Source organism: Trichomycterus rosablanca, chromosome 27, assembly GCF_030014385.1.
Source record: "Trichomycterus rosablanca isolate fTriRos1 chromosome 27, fTriRos1.hap1, whole genome shotgun sequence".
Taxonomy (NCBI): Eukaryota; Metazoa; Chordata; class Actinopteri; order Siluriformes; family Trichomycteridae; genus Trichomycterus; species Trichomycterus rosablanca.
In genome coordinates, this window is record NC_086014.1 from 4,863,489 (window position 1) to 4,878,568 (window position 15,080).

The 15,080-nt window shown below is 39.8% G+C and overlaps 1 protein-coding gene across 2 annotated transcripts in view; it reads left to right on the plus strand.

Moving 5' to 3' along the window:
* The first annotated feature begins 7,981 nt into the window (after positions 1–7,981).
* Positions 7,982–15,080, plus strand: part of LOC134303957 (C-mannosyltransferase dpy-19 homolog) — a 65,836-nt gene continuing 58,737 nt past the window's right edge. For both annotated transcript variants that reach the window (XM_062989464.1, XM_062989465.1), the window contains exons 1-3: positions 7,982–8,101; positions 10,394–10,470; positions 11,307–11,502. In XM_062989464.1, coding sequence (XP_062845534.1) covers positions 8,006–8,101; positions 10,394–10,470; positions 11,307–11,502 — 369 coding nt within the window. In that variant the 5' untranslated portion in view covers positions 7,982–8,005. The remainder of the gene's footprint in view (positions 8,102–10,393; positions 10,471–11,306; positions 11,503–15,080) is intronic.

Here is a 15,080-nt window from a genome sequence, read left to right on the forward strand (position 1 = left end):
TGTTCGTTTGTGAGTTTCCCCTCGTTCACATCCAGGTGTCGAAAGCGTGTAGAGGTACGGAAAGAAGAAGGTATCGAGTCGGGTTCGACTCGCTCACCCGCCGTGTTGACCGCTCGTCCGATTAGGGTCGCGGGAGGAGGGGGGGGGGTGTTAGCTGGAGCCTATCCCAGCTTTTCAACGGGCAAGACGCACACACACACACGCCACCATCACACACGTCACAATTCAGTGTCTTTTTTTTTTCTTCGTCGGATCGACAGGTAACGTCAGACGTTTCACGTGACACGTCTGGATCGTGAAGCCGTGATCACGCCGAATAAAAACGAAGAGTAAAATTCTGACTGACGGTGTGTAAAATTTGAAGTATAATTATCATTTTGAGTTCCCGTTCAGAAGTCAGCCAACAGTAGCGACCTGGCAGCGGTGGGGCTTGAACCAGTGACCTTCTGATCACTAGTCCAGTTCCTTAACCACTAGGCTATGGCTATGGAAGTAAAAGTTCTAAAGTAAAAGCATCAGGTACAGCAGTGTCGTTGGGATCTGTAATATCGTTTACCCTGACCGGCGTCTTCATGAGGAACATATGCTCTGTCATGACTGGCAGTGTGGCCCAGGGTCTGTGTGGCCTATTTTGATTATCTTATGAGGGGAGTCTGTGCGTCCCAAGGTCTGTGTGGCCTACGTTTATCATTATTTACCGAGAGTCTGTGCGGCTCTGGGTCTGTGCGGCCCTCATTTATCGATATGTACCGAGAGCGTGTGTGGCTCTGGGTCTGTGTGGCCCTCATTTAACTATATTTTCTTGTAGTAGAGCCGTACCCCCTCTCGCCGACCCCCAAAACTGAAACGCTCGCGTCCACCGCGCCGGTTTTCGTACGCACTCGGGCTCGTACGGCCGCTCGGTGATACCCGGGTCGACGCCTTCACCTCCACAACAGAAAATCGGCCTCCAGACTGACGTTCGGCCGCGCGGCCCCGTCCTCCGACGCGCCCCGTGCTCGTTTGAGCCCCTCTCAGCGGGGCAGGGGGGAGTTCGGTAACACATCCCGTGTGTCAGCCATCCGGGTCGCAGCGTGTGCCCGTCACACCGACAAGAGGACGAGTGCAGGGGATTTTACAGTGTTTTAGGACACTATCCACACTGTAAACACTATCCAACATGAAGACTGCAGACGAGACGCGGTACAGACAGAGATCACGGTGCCTCTGATGAATGCGTTTGATATTCAGTGCTGTTAAACTACACAAACCCTCTAATTTAGTTCCGGTGTGTATAATAAACGTAATTATACTTATAATAAACTTAATTATACTTATAATAAACGTAATTATACTTATAATAAACTTAATTATACTTAAAATAAACTTAATTATACTTATAATAAACTTCTTTCAGACCAGAAATTCCCCTAGTTCAGGTCATGTGTTCTTCACTGAGACAGCTAAGTCACTAAGTTCTATCAAGAATAGTCATTAATAATGTGATTAATCACCCCGATCATGCTACCTTATTATAGTTATTATTATTAGTATTAGTAGTAGTAGTATTGCCATTATTATGACATTAGTGTTTGTGCTATTATTATTATTATTATTATTATTATTATTATTATTATATACAGACAGATTTGTTTGTAATTGTTTTTCACCCCTCTAAGAACTGTGAAATGATCAAATTAGAAATAAGCAAAATACTTAAAAGCGTTATGTCGTTGCTAATAAATGATAATAAATAATAATAATAAAAAATAATAGTAAATAAATAATAATAAATAGTAATAAAGAATAATAATAAATAAATAATAATAAATAATAATAAATAGCAATAAAGAATAATAAAAAATAATAATAAATAAATAATAATAAATAATAATAAAAAATAATAAGTAATAATAAATATGGGAGAGGGAGCGAGAGTTGAGAATAGGGACCCAGGGCCGTAGGGAGCGAGTGTTGAGGGTAGGGACCCAGGGCCGTAGGGAGCGAGAGTTGAGAATAGGGACCCAGGGCTGTAGGGAGCGAGTGTTGAGGGTAGGGACCCAGGGCCGTAGGGAGCGAGAGTTGAGGGTAGGGACCCGGGGCTGTAGGGAGCGAGTGTTGAGGGTAGGGACCCAGGGCCGTAGGGAGCGAGAGTTGAGGGTAGGGACCCAGGGCTGTAGGGAGCGAGAGTTGAGAATAGAGACCCAGGGCCGTAGGGAGCGAGAGTTGAGGGTAGGGACCCAGGGCTGTAGGGAGCGAGAGTTGAGAATAGAGACCCAGGGCCGTAGGGAGCGAGAGTTGAGGGTAGGGACCCAGGGCTGTAGGGAGCGAGAGTTGAGAATAGAGACCCAGGGCTGTAGGGAGCGAGAGTTGAGAATAGGGACCCGGGGCCGTAGGGAGCGAGAGTTGAGGGTAGGGACCCAGGGCTGTAGGGAGCGAGAGTTGAGAATAGGGACCCGGGGCCGTAGGGAGCGAGTGTTGAGGGTAGGGACCCGGGGCCGTAGGGAGCGAGAGTTGAGGGTAGGGACCCAGTGCTGTAGGGAGCGAGAGTTGAGGGTAGGGACCCAGTGCTGTAGGGAGCGAGAGTTGAGGGTAGGGACCCAGGGCTGTAGGGAGCGAGAGTTGAGAATAGGGACCCAGGGCTGTAGGGAGCGAGTGTGTACTGCGCGATTCGGAACACCACCGTGAGTGACGCCAGCAGGGAGACGCCAGCAGGGAGTCGCCGGAAGTCGCGCGTCGCCTGTAGGTGCCTGTCGGCGGTGTGTTTGGAGCGTGAGGTGCAGGAGGATGAAGCGTTGTTTTTTACCGTGTTTACCGGGTTTTAATCGGATTTTATGTGAAAACGTGAATAAGAATAAGAATAATAATAAGAATCCTGCAGCGAGACGCGCGCTGATCTGACCTCAACACGAAACCCGCAGGTAAGAACGATCCAGGATCCGAGTATGTGCAGTAACGGTGTTCCGTACAGGCGTCCATATATTAATGTCATGTTATGTAGTAAGCTCAGAACTGTCTTCATACCTCACCTTAGTTCCTCACCTTAGTTCCTCACCTTAGTTCCTCACCTTAGTTCCTCACCTTAGTTCCTCACCTTCATACCTCACCTTAGTTCCTCACCTTCATACCTCACCTTAGTTCCTCACCTTCATACCTCACCTTAGTTCCTCACCTTCATACCTCACCTTAGTTCCTCACCTTAGTTCCTCACCTTAGTTCCTCACCTTCATACCTCACCTTAGTTCCTCACCTTCATACCTCACCTTAGTTCCTCACCTTAGTTCCTCACCTTCATACCTCACCTTAGTTCCTCACCTTAGTTCCTCACCTTAGTTCCTCACCTTAGTTCCTCACCTTCATACCTCACCTTAGTTCCTCACCTTCATACCTCACCTTAGTTCCTCACCTTAGTTCCTCACCTTAGTTCCTCACCTTAGTTCCTCACCTTCATACCTCACCTTAGTTCCTCACCTTCATACCTCACCTTAGTTCCTCACCTTAGTTCCTCACCTTAGTTCCTCACCTTCATACCTCACCTTCATACCTCACCTTAGTTCCTCACCTTCATACCTCACCTTAGTTCCTCACCTTAGTTCCTCACCTTCATACCTCACCTTAGTTCCTCACCTTAGTTCCTCACCTTAGTTCCTCACCTTCATACCTCACCTTAGTTCCTCACCTTCATACCTCACCTTAGTTCCTCACCTTAGTTCCTCACCTTCATACCTCACCTTAGTTCCTCACCTTAGTTCCTCACCTTCATACCTCACCTTAGTTCCTCACCTTCATACCTCACCTTAGTTCCTCACCTTAGTTCCTCACCTTCATACCTCACCTTAGTTCCTCACCTTCATACCTCACCTTAGTTCCTCACCTTAGTTCCTCACCTTCATACCTCACCTTAGTTCCTCACCTTCATACCTCACCTTAGTTCCTCACCTTAGTTCCTCACCTTCATACCTCACCTTAGTTCCTCACCTTAGTTCCTCACCTTCATACCTCACCTTAGTTCCTCACCTTAGTTCCTCACCTTAGTTCCTCACCTTCATACCTCACCTTAGTTCCTCACCTTAGTTCCTCACCTTCATACCTCACCTTAGTTCCTCACCTTCATACCTCACCTTAGTTCCTCACCTTAGTTCCTCACCTTCATACCTCACCTTAGTTCCTCACCTTAGTTCCTCACCTTCATACCTCACCTTAGTTCCTCACCTTCATACCTCACCTTAGTTCCTCACCTTAGTTCCTCACCTTCATACCTCACCTTAGTTCCTCACCTTAGTTCCTCACCTTAGTTCCTCACCTTAGTTCCTCACCTTAGTTCCTCACCTTCATACCTCACCTTAGTTCCTCACCTTCATACCTCACCTTAGTTCCTCACCTTAGTTCCTCACCTTCATACCTCACCTTAGTTCCTCACCTTCATACCTCACCTTCATACCTCACCTTAGTTCCTCACCTTAGTTCCTCACCTTCATACCTCACCTTAGTTCCTCACCTTCATACCTCACCTTCATACCTCACCTTAGTTCCTCGCCTGCTATAGAGCTCATTTTTAGAAAGAACTCTTGTAATAAATCTGTGATGGTGTAATGTGAGTTATGATTGTAAAACTATATTTAGTTTATATACACAGGCATCGATGTTCCTCATTTATTACAAACTGTGTTTATTGTTTTATTGTTTAATTATTAGAATGAATAGTTCAAATCAATAAATGTATAATCATTTTATATGGGAAATAAATCAATACATCTATGAAAGTCTTGTATGTTTTCATTTGTTGATGTCAGACTGTGATTAATACACACACATGAATGCCTCTCGTGCAGCCCAAACCTTTTTATTTCAACGTTTTTGATATTTATTTGATTGTGACTTGTAGTTTAGATCAATAATTGATTGTTTCCAAAATAATAACATTAGTTTGATGTTAATAAATGAAATCACATGAGACTCAAATAGATGTATCTATTCGCACGATAAAAATGATAATAAAAGAAATACAACAATTATTTCCAAAAATAAGGTAGACTGTGTCTATAAATGATATCGATATACATTATACAAGATATGATCAATTTAGATCAATCACTACAGACCAATACGTGACCAATAGTAAAAAAGATAATACGTTTATTGATGTTATATATATAATATTATAGGTCAATAAATATATTTCCCAAATTACAAAAATAGTTTGATGTTAATAAATCAAATCACATGAGACTTAGAAATCGATGTATCTATTCGCACGATAAAAATTATTATAGAAGAAATACAAAAGTTATGTCCAAAAATAAGGTAGAACGTGTGTCTATAAAAAATATTGATATAAATGATACAAGATATGAACATAGATTTATTTATTTATTAGCAAAGTAAAATTATTATACAGACGTTTTCAATCAATAGATTCATTTATTTGAAGGCTAAAATAAATTGTGAAAAGAATTAAAAACTATTACATGTTCAAAAAATCAGGTCAGTAGTAAAAGAGGGGCGGTTAACGATAGTCTGACGGTAATACGTACAAGCACATTAGACTGCGATGCATTTATTCATCTCCAGTCTAAAATTATTATACGTCTATCGATGTTATTAAAATGTTTAGATCTATTTCTCTTTATGCATCTTGTCCCCTTTTTCTCCTTTTGTATCCCTTTTTTTTTTTAGGGCGTCCAATCGCACCGTCGCGTCACGTTTCCTCTCCACCGACGCCGATCCCCGCTCCGATCGAGGAGAACGAAGGTGACCCCTTCCTTTTGACTTCGACATTGTCGATATTGATTGTATTTGAATTTTAGTTTAGATCAATAATTGTTTCCAAAAGAATAAAAATAGTTTGACGTTAATAAATTAGACTTGAATAGATGTATCTATTTACACGATAAAAATGATCGCTTATAAAAGAAATACATGAATTATTTCCAAAAATAATGTAGAATGTGTGTCTATAAATTATATTTCTATACATTATACAGAATATGAAGAGATCAATCACTACAGACCAATACATGAACAATAGTAATAGGTAAAAACACATTAGACTGCGATGGATTTATTCATCTCCAGTATAAAATTATTATACGTTTATTGATTTGATACCACGGCCCCTTCCTTTTTAGTTCGACGTTTTTGATATTTATTTGATTGTGACTTGTAGTTTAGCTCAATAATGATGGTTCCAAAATAATAACATTAGTTTGATGTTAATAAATGAAATCACATGAGACATGACTAGATGATAATAAAAGAAATACAAACATTATTTCCAAAAATAAGGTAGACTGTGTCTATAAATTATATTGATATACATTATACAAGATACGATCAATTTAGATCAATCACTACAGACCAATACGTGACCAATAGTAAAAAATATAATATGTTTATTGATGTTATCTATATATATATATATACAGTTGCAATCAGAAATATTCAACCCCCTCACCTCGAAAGACGTTATAGTGATGTGGATGAAAGATAATGACAATAAATGACAAAAAAACCTCATTAAACGACAAAACATATTTATTGATGCATATTTGAGTTATTTTGACAACAGAGGTTGACTTCACTTTGGAGTTCAAATGAAAAATATCAATCTTTGAACACATGTGCATTATTATTCAACCCCCAGCTTCAGTACTTTGTGGAGCATCCTTTAGCTTTTATAACTTCTCTCAAACATTTTCGGTAAGATCTGACAAGCTTCTTACACGCTTCTTTCGATTGGAATCTTTGCCCATTCTTCACATGCATAAGCCTCTAGCTCAGTGATGTTTGATGACTCCTGTGCTGCAACTGTCTTGTCAGATTTGAATCCGGTGACTGAGAAGGCCACTTCAGGATGTTCCAGGATCTTTTTCTCAACCAAGCTTCGGTTGACTCGGAGGTGTGCTCGGGATCGGTGTCTTGCTGGAAAGTCCATCGATCACCGAGGTTTTATCCGTCAACAGAAGGCATCACGTCCCTCTTTAAAACGGCCCGGTATTTCCGGGAATCCACGATGCCGGGTACACGATCAAGATTGCCGGTCCCCGCCGCAGAAAAACAGCCCCACGTCATCGATGACCCACCTCCACGCTCGACTGTGGGGACGGTATTCTTCTGGTCATGAGCCCGGCCTTTCGCACGCCAGACGTACCCCCGGTCCGTACGTCCACACGGTTCCGGTTTGGTTTCATCGGTCCATAGAACTGTCTCCCAAAACTCTGGAGTCTCATCCAGATTCCTCCTAGCATATTCTAGTCTACTCTTGATGTTCCTTGTGGTCATGAGCGGAGTGCATCTTGGAGTCAGCGATGTTCCTCGTTTGTTCAGTGCACGTCTTATAGTTGCCACTGAAGCACTTGACCGTCATCGGGTCGTTCTGTAGGTGTCTTTCACTCACACGGGGGTTTTTCTTAGTCGTCCTGACTAAGTCGCTGAAGGCCTTTGATGAAATGTTGGGCTTTCTTCCCTGGCCAACTAGGTTTGCAGCTGTTCCATAAGTTCGAAACTTCCATACGATGCTCCCAATGGTGTGTCTTGTTGGAACGTTAAATCATCTGGACATCGTCTTCTACCCGAGGGCCTTTAGGTTCGATGGAATAATCTCCTCTCTCGGCTTTTGGGGAAGCTCCTTTGTCTTTTCCGTGATTGTAACTGAACTCGAATACCTTCATGGGTGGGGTTTATATATGCATCACAGCTAAAGCAAAGAAAGGATCATTATAGAGTTCCCAAAGGCTTAATTATGTTTCAACTCTACTGTAGGCCATAAAAAACTGTCCGAAAGCTTTGAGAACAACAATATTACATAGGGATCGAATAATGAAGACATGGCTATGTGAACAAAATATACCGTTACACACAAATACTCGCTAGCGCAGTTTCTGTGTTAAATGTATCTACCACGCAAGTCATCCAACAAGTCATCCAAAGAAGAATCTTGCTCTTTGAAAAAACTTTAATTGATAAATCCTTAAGATCTTAGGGGGGTTGAATATTTCTGATTGCAACTGTATATGCGTGCATCTTTATGAATCTGTCCCTTTTTTTAAGCGCGTCCAATCGCCCCGTCGCGTCGCGCTTCCTCTCCACCGACGCCGATCCCCGCTCCGATCGAGGAGAACGAGGCTGACCCACGGCCCCTTCCTTTTCACTCGAACGTTTTTGATATTTATTTGATTGTAAATTGTGGTTGAGGTCAAGAAATGTATTTCCAAAATCACAAAAATACTTTGATGTAAATAAATCAAATCACATGAGACTTGAATAGATGTATCTATTAGCACGAGAAAAATTATTATAGAAGAAATACAGAAATGAAGTCCAAAAATAAGGTCGAACGTGTGTCTCTAAAAAATATTGATATAAATCATACAAGATATGGACATAGATTTATTTATTTAATCATTAGCAAAGTAAAACTTATGATACAGATGTTTTCAATCAATAGATTCATTGATTGAAACGCGAAAAAAAATTGTGAAATGAATTAAAAACTATTACATGTTCCAAAAATCAGGTCGGTAGTAAAAGAGGCGCGTTAACGATGGAACGTAAAAGTGATCGGACTGTAATAAATGAAAGCAGACCGACACGTGACCGATAGTCTGACGGTAATACGTACGAGCACATCCGACTGCGATGGATTTATTCATCTGTAGTCTAAAATTATTATGCGTCTATCGCTCTCATTAAAATTATTATATATATATATATACAGTGTATCACAAAAGTGAGTACACCCCTCACATTTCTGCAGATATTTAAGTATATCTTTTCATGGGACAACACTGACAAAATGACACTTTGACACAATGAAAAGTAGTCTGTGTGCAGCTTATATAACAGTGTAAATTTATTCTTCCCTCAAAATAACTCAATATACAGCCATTAATGTTTAAACCACTGGCAACAAAAGTGAGTACACCCCTTAGTGAAAGTTCCTGAAGTGTCAATATTTTGTGTGGCCACCATTATTTCCCAGAACTGCCTTAACTCTCCTGGGCATGGAGTTTACCAGAGCTTCACAGGTTGCCACTGGAATGCTTTTCCACTCCTCCATGACGACATCACGGAGCTGGCGGATATTCGAGACTTTGCGCTCCTCCACCTTCCGCTTGAGGATGCCCCAAAGATGTTCTATTGGGTTTAGGTCTGGAGACATGCTTGGCCAGTCCATCACCTTTACCCTCAGCCTCTTCAATAAAGCAGTGGTCGTCTTAGAGGTGTGTTTGGGGTCATTATCATGCTGGAACACTGCCCTGCGACCCAGTTTCCGGAGGGAGGGGATCATGCTCTGCTTCAGTATTTCACAGTACATATTGGAGTTCATGTGTCCCTCAATGAAATGTAACTCCCCAACACCTGCTGCACTCATGCAGCCCCAGACCATGGCATTCCCACCACCATGCTTGACTGTAGGCATGACACACTTATCTTTGTACTCCTCACCTGATTGCCGCCACACATGCTTGAGACCATCTGAACCAAACAAATTAATCTTGGTCTCATCAGACCATAGGACATGGTTCCAGTAATCCATGTCCTTTGTTGACATGTCTTCAGCAAACTGTTTGCGGGCTTTCTTGTGTAGAGACTTCAGGAGAGGCTTCCTTCTGGGGTGACAGCCATGCAGACCAATTTGATGTAGTGTGCGGCGTATGGTCTGAGCACTGACAGGCTGACCCCCCACCTTTTCAATCTCTGCAGCAATGCTGACAGCACTCCTGCGCCTATCTTTCAAAGACAGCAGTTGGATGTGATGCTGAGCACGTGCACTCAGCTTCTTTGGACGACCAACGCGAGGTCTGTTCTGAGTGGACCCTGCTCTTTTAAAACGCTGGATGATCTTGGCCACTGTGCTGCAGCTCAGTTTCAGGGTGTTGGCAATCTTCTTGTAGCCTTGGCCATCATCATGTAGCACAACAATTCGTCTTTTAAGATCCTCAGAGAGTTCTTTGCCATGAGGTGCCATGTTGGAACTTTCAGTGACCAGTATGAGAGAGTGTGAGAGCTGTACTACTAAATTGAACACACCTGCTCCCTATGCACACCTGAGACCTAGTAACACTAACAAATCACATGACATTTTGGAGGGAAAATGACAGGCAGTGCTCAATTTGGACATTTAGGGGTGTAGTCTCTTAGGGGTGTACTCACTTTTGTTGCCGGTGGTTTAGACATTAATGGCTGTATATTAAGTTTTTTTGAGGGAAGAATAAATTTACACTGTTATATAAGCTGCAAACAGACTACTTTTCATTGTGTCAAAGTGTCATTTTGTCAGTGTTGTCCCATGAAAAGATATACTTAAATATCTGCAGAAATGTGAGGGGTGTACTCACTTTTGTGATACACTGTATATCTATTTCTCTTTACGCATCTTGTCCTCTCTTTCTCCCTCTGTATCCCTTTTTTTAGGGCGTCCGATCTCCCCGTCGCGTCAAGTTTCCCCTCCACCGACGCCGATCCCCGCTCCCATCGAGGAGAACGAAGGTAACCCCACGGCCCCTTCTCTTTTACTTCGACATCGTCGATGTTTATTTGATTTTAATTAGTAGTTTAGATCGATGATTGTTTCCAAAAGCATAAAAATAGTTTGATGTTAATGAATGGAATCACATGAGACTTGAATAGATGTATCTATTCGCACGATAAAAAGGATTATAAAAGAAATACTCAAATTCTTTCCAAAAATAAGGTAGACTGTGTGTATAAATGATAGATGTATTTATTTATTTATTTATTTGCACAGTCAAACTGATACAGATGTTTTCATGAAATAGTTTGACATCGACAGGTGCACACGTTCAAACGTATCTCTCTCTCTCCGATAGAAAAGAACGATACGTCTGATAGATCCGAACGTCAAAGTAGTCGAAAGTCGATGACCGACATCGTACGAGACTTCAATAGATCTGTTTGTGTTATCGTCACAGAAAATCAACACAAAAGTCATCTTAAAGCAGTCGTGTCTGTAGTAGTCGAGGGACACGGTTCGATACGTGACTTTAATCGATTCATTTCTTCGAACCCTAAAATAATTAGTGAAACGATTTCAAATCTATTACATGTTCACAAAATCAGGTCGGTAGTAAAAGAGGGGCGTTAACGATGGAACGTAAAAGTGATCGGACTGTAATAAATGAAAGCAGACCGACACGTGACCGATAGTCTGACGGTAATACGTACGAGCACATCCGACTGCGATGGATTGATTCGTCTCCGGTATAAAATTGTTATACGTCTATCGATGTTATTAAAATTCTTATATCTATTTCTCTTTATGCATCTCGTCCCCTTCTTCTCCCTCTGTATCCCTTTTTTTTTAGGGCGTCCACCCGCCCCGTCGCGTCAAGTTCCCTCTCCACCGACGCCGATCCCCGCTCCGATGGAGGAGAACGACCCACGCCCCCTCGTTTTGACTCGGACTCTGTCGGTATCTGGTTTATTTGGATCCGTGGTTTAGATCGATCAAAGTCAGCGTCGTCATTCCAGACGTGGACGATGTCACTACACGGCTTCACCGTACGTCCGTGTTAACGAGAGCCTTTCCTAAGTCATAGTCCACGACGAGCACGGAAGCCTTTTAAAATAAACGCCGCCGTCCGTAGCGCTTATAATAGTGACGTTAGTTATCATACGCTCATGCGTGTTGACATTCGTAGTGGAAAATCTGCCACGATTCCATATATAGTAGGTATCTGAAGTGCGTGCGGGTCAAGCGTCGCCGTGTCTTAGAGTGGCGTTCTACGTGTTAGTGGTTAAGATGAGATTCCTTTATCGATGCCCAAGGGGGAAATCGGAGCGTCACGGCAGCTCCGGTACAGTGTAAGTACAGTAGACGGAGTAAACGAAATAGAGCCGAATCAAATCAAAATAAGGAAGTTCTAGGAAAACGTTAACTATGCTATGCAACGACTATGATACGATAGTACGGTAATTCCAACAATGTAATAAAAACACTATATATACTATATGTAGAGAGTCCCAGTAGCATCGTACATCGAATAACGGTACCGAAGGAAGGACTCGGACGGGGCCGCCCGACGCCGCCGCGAGGCGAGGAGCCTCCTCTTTCGGGCGTCCGGATATCCGTAGATCGGTGTGTGTTGGTCCTCTAGGGAAAGGTAAGAAAAAAGAATATGAGGCCGTTCCCAAAAAATAGCAGTGCCAGTATTTTTCCTGAAAAATGGGAAAAAATGTTTGAGGTTTCACTTTATTTTAAATGACCGAACTAATGTTCAGTGGCATAACCGACCTTTGGCATATCCGACCTAAACCCCACTCCCCCCCCCCCCCCCTTCCCCCTCCTCCCGAACAGGTATCCCGGTCCGGGACGATCGGAGCACGTTCTACGCTACTTCTGCGTTCTCTACGGGTTCTCTGCGTCGTCAGCCCCCACCCGGAGGATCGGCGTGCTGTGTTTTGTGTGGCTACTCGATAAAGGTTGTATCTGGTAAGGTCGAACCTGCTGGGAGCCAAAGCCCCCCAAAGCATAGCCGTTTGGATGTTTGAAGCACGCGAGCCTCTCCACCACAGCGAGGTCACAGCACGAGGAGAGGAATGGACCGGCGAGAACCCCTCGTAACGTCCCTGATGAATGTAGAACGACTGATATTCATTCATTGGCACTTTGGGTAAAGGACGAACACAGAGTGGTGAAATGTCGTTCATGGTTCGATTTAGAATCGACAGTGTAGTATTTTCAGTGCCATGGCATGAATGGAAATGAAAGCGACGATGATGATTTGGCGCTTGTAATGACGATACTGTTATTCGACGCCCTCCATGTAGAACGGGGATTCGTAGCGTCGAGGTCACAATGTAATATTCGGTCAGTATCGGCTTCGATCACGGCACGCGTCCGTCGTGGCGTTCACGACGGAGCCTCGAAAGGTGTCGGGTCCTTCTAGCGTCTAGTCCGGCCTCTCGACCCTTCAAAGGCCTGGAAGGTGAGTAGAGGTAGTGATGTTGAGTAGTTGATGATGTATTAGTAAGTGATGAAGCTTGTAATGTGAAGTAATATGGTGAAATGTGAATGTGGTTAACTAGAATGGTGTGAGGAGTAGTAGTAGTAGTAGTTGTTGTAGTAGTAGTAGTAGTATGATTATTATTAATAGTAGTAGTAGTAGTTAGTAGTATGATGATTATTATTATTAGAAGTAGTAGTAGTATTATGATTATTATTAATAGTAGTAGTAGTAGTAGTAGTTTATTATTATTATTATTAGTAGTAGTAGTAGTAGTAGTAGTATGATGATTATTATTATTATTATCATTATTATTATTAGTAGTAGTAGTAGTAGTATATTATTATTATTAGTAGTAGTAGTAGTTTATTATTATTATTAGTAGTAGTAGTAGTAGTAGTATATTATTATTATTATTAGTAGTAGTAGTAGTAGTATATTATTATTATTAGTAGTAGTAGTAGTAGTAGTAGTTTATTATTATTATTATTATTAGTAGTAGTAGTAGTATGATGATGATGATGATGATTATTATTATTAGTAGTAGTAGTAGTAGTATGATTATTATTATTATTAGTAGTAGTTTATTAGTAGTAGTAGTAGTAGTTTATTATTATTATTATTATTAGTAGTAGTAGTAGTATGATGATTATTATTATCATTATTATTAGTAGTAGTAGTAGTAGTAGTATATTATTATTATTATTATTATTATTAGTAGTAGTAGTAGTAGTATATTATTATTATTAGTAGTAGTAGTAGTAGTTTATTATTATTATTAGTAGTAGTATGATGATGATGATGATTATTATTATTATTATTATTAGTAGTAGTAGTTTATTAGTAGTAGTAGTAGTAGTTTATTATTATTATTATTATTAGTAGTAGTAGTAGTAGTTTATTATTATTATTATTAGTAGTAGTAGTAGTTTATTATTATTATTATTAGTAGTAGTAGTAGTAGTATGATTATTATTATTATTATTAGTAGTAGTAGTAGTAGTTTATTATTATTATTAGTAGTAGTAGTAGTAGTATGATGATGATGATTATTATTATTAGTAGTAGTAGTAGTAGTATGATTATTATTATTAGTAGTAGTAGTTTATTAGTAGTAGTAGTAGTAGTAGTAGTAGTTTATTATTATTATTATTATTAGTAGTAGTAGTATGATGATTATTATTATTATTATCATTATTATTATTATTAGTAGTAGTAGTAGTATGATTATTATTATTATTAGTAGTAGTTTATTAGTAGTAGTAGTAGTAGTAGTAGTAGTTTATTATTATTATTATTATTAGTAGTAGTAGTAGTATGATGATTATTATTATTATTATCATTATTATTATTAGTAGTAGTAGTAGTAGTATATTATTATTAGTAGTAGTAGTAGTAGTTTATTATTATTATTAGTAGTAGTAGTAGTTTATTATTATTATTAGTAGTAGTAGTAGTATGATGATGATGATTATTATTATTATTATTAGTAGTAGTAGTAGTATGATTATTATTATTAGTAGTAGTAGTTTATTAGTAGTAGTAGTAGTAGTAGTAGTAGTAGTTTATTATTATTATTATTATTATTATTAGTAGTAGTAGTAGTAGTATGATGATTATTATTATTATTATCATTATTATTAGTAGTAGTAGTAGTAGTAGTATATTATTATTAGTAGTAGTAGTAGTAGTTTATTATTATTAGTAGTAGTAGTAGTAGTATGATGATGATGATGATGATTATTATTATTATTAGTAGTAGTAGTAGTAGTATGATTATTATTATTAGTAGTAGTAGTTTATTAGTAGTAGTAGTAGTAGTAGTTTATTATTATTAGTAGTAGTAGTAGTAGTAGTAGTATGATGATTATTATTATTATTATCATTATTATTATTAGTAGTAGTAGTATATTATTATTATTATTATTAGTAGTAGTAGTAGTATATTATTATTATTATTAGTAGTAGTAGTAGTTTATTATTATTAGTAGTAGTAGTAGTAGTAGTATGATGATGATGATTATTATTATTAGTAGTAGTAGTAGTAGTATGATTATTATTATTAGTAGTAGTAGTTTATTAGTAGTAGTAGTTTATTATTATTATTAGTAGTAGTAGTAGTATGATGATGAT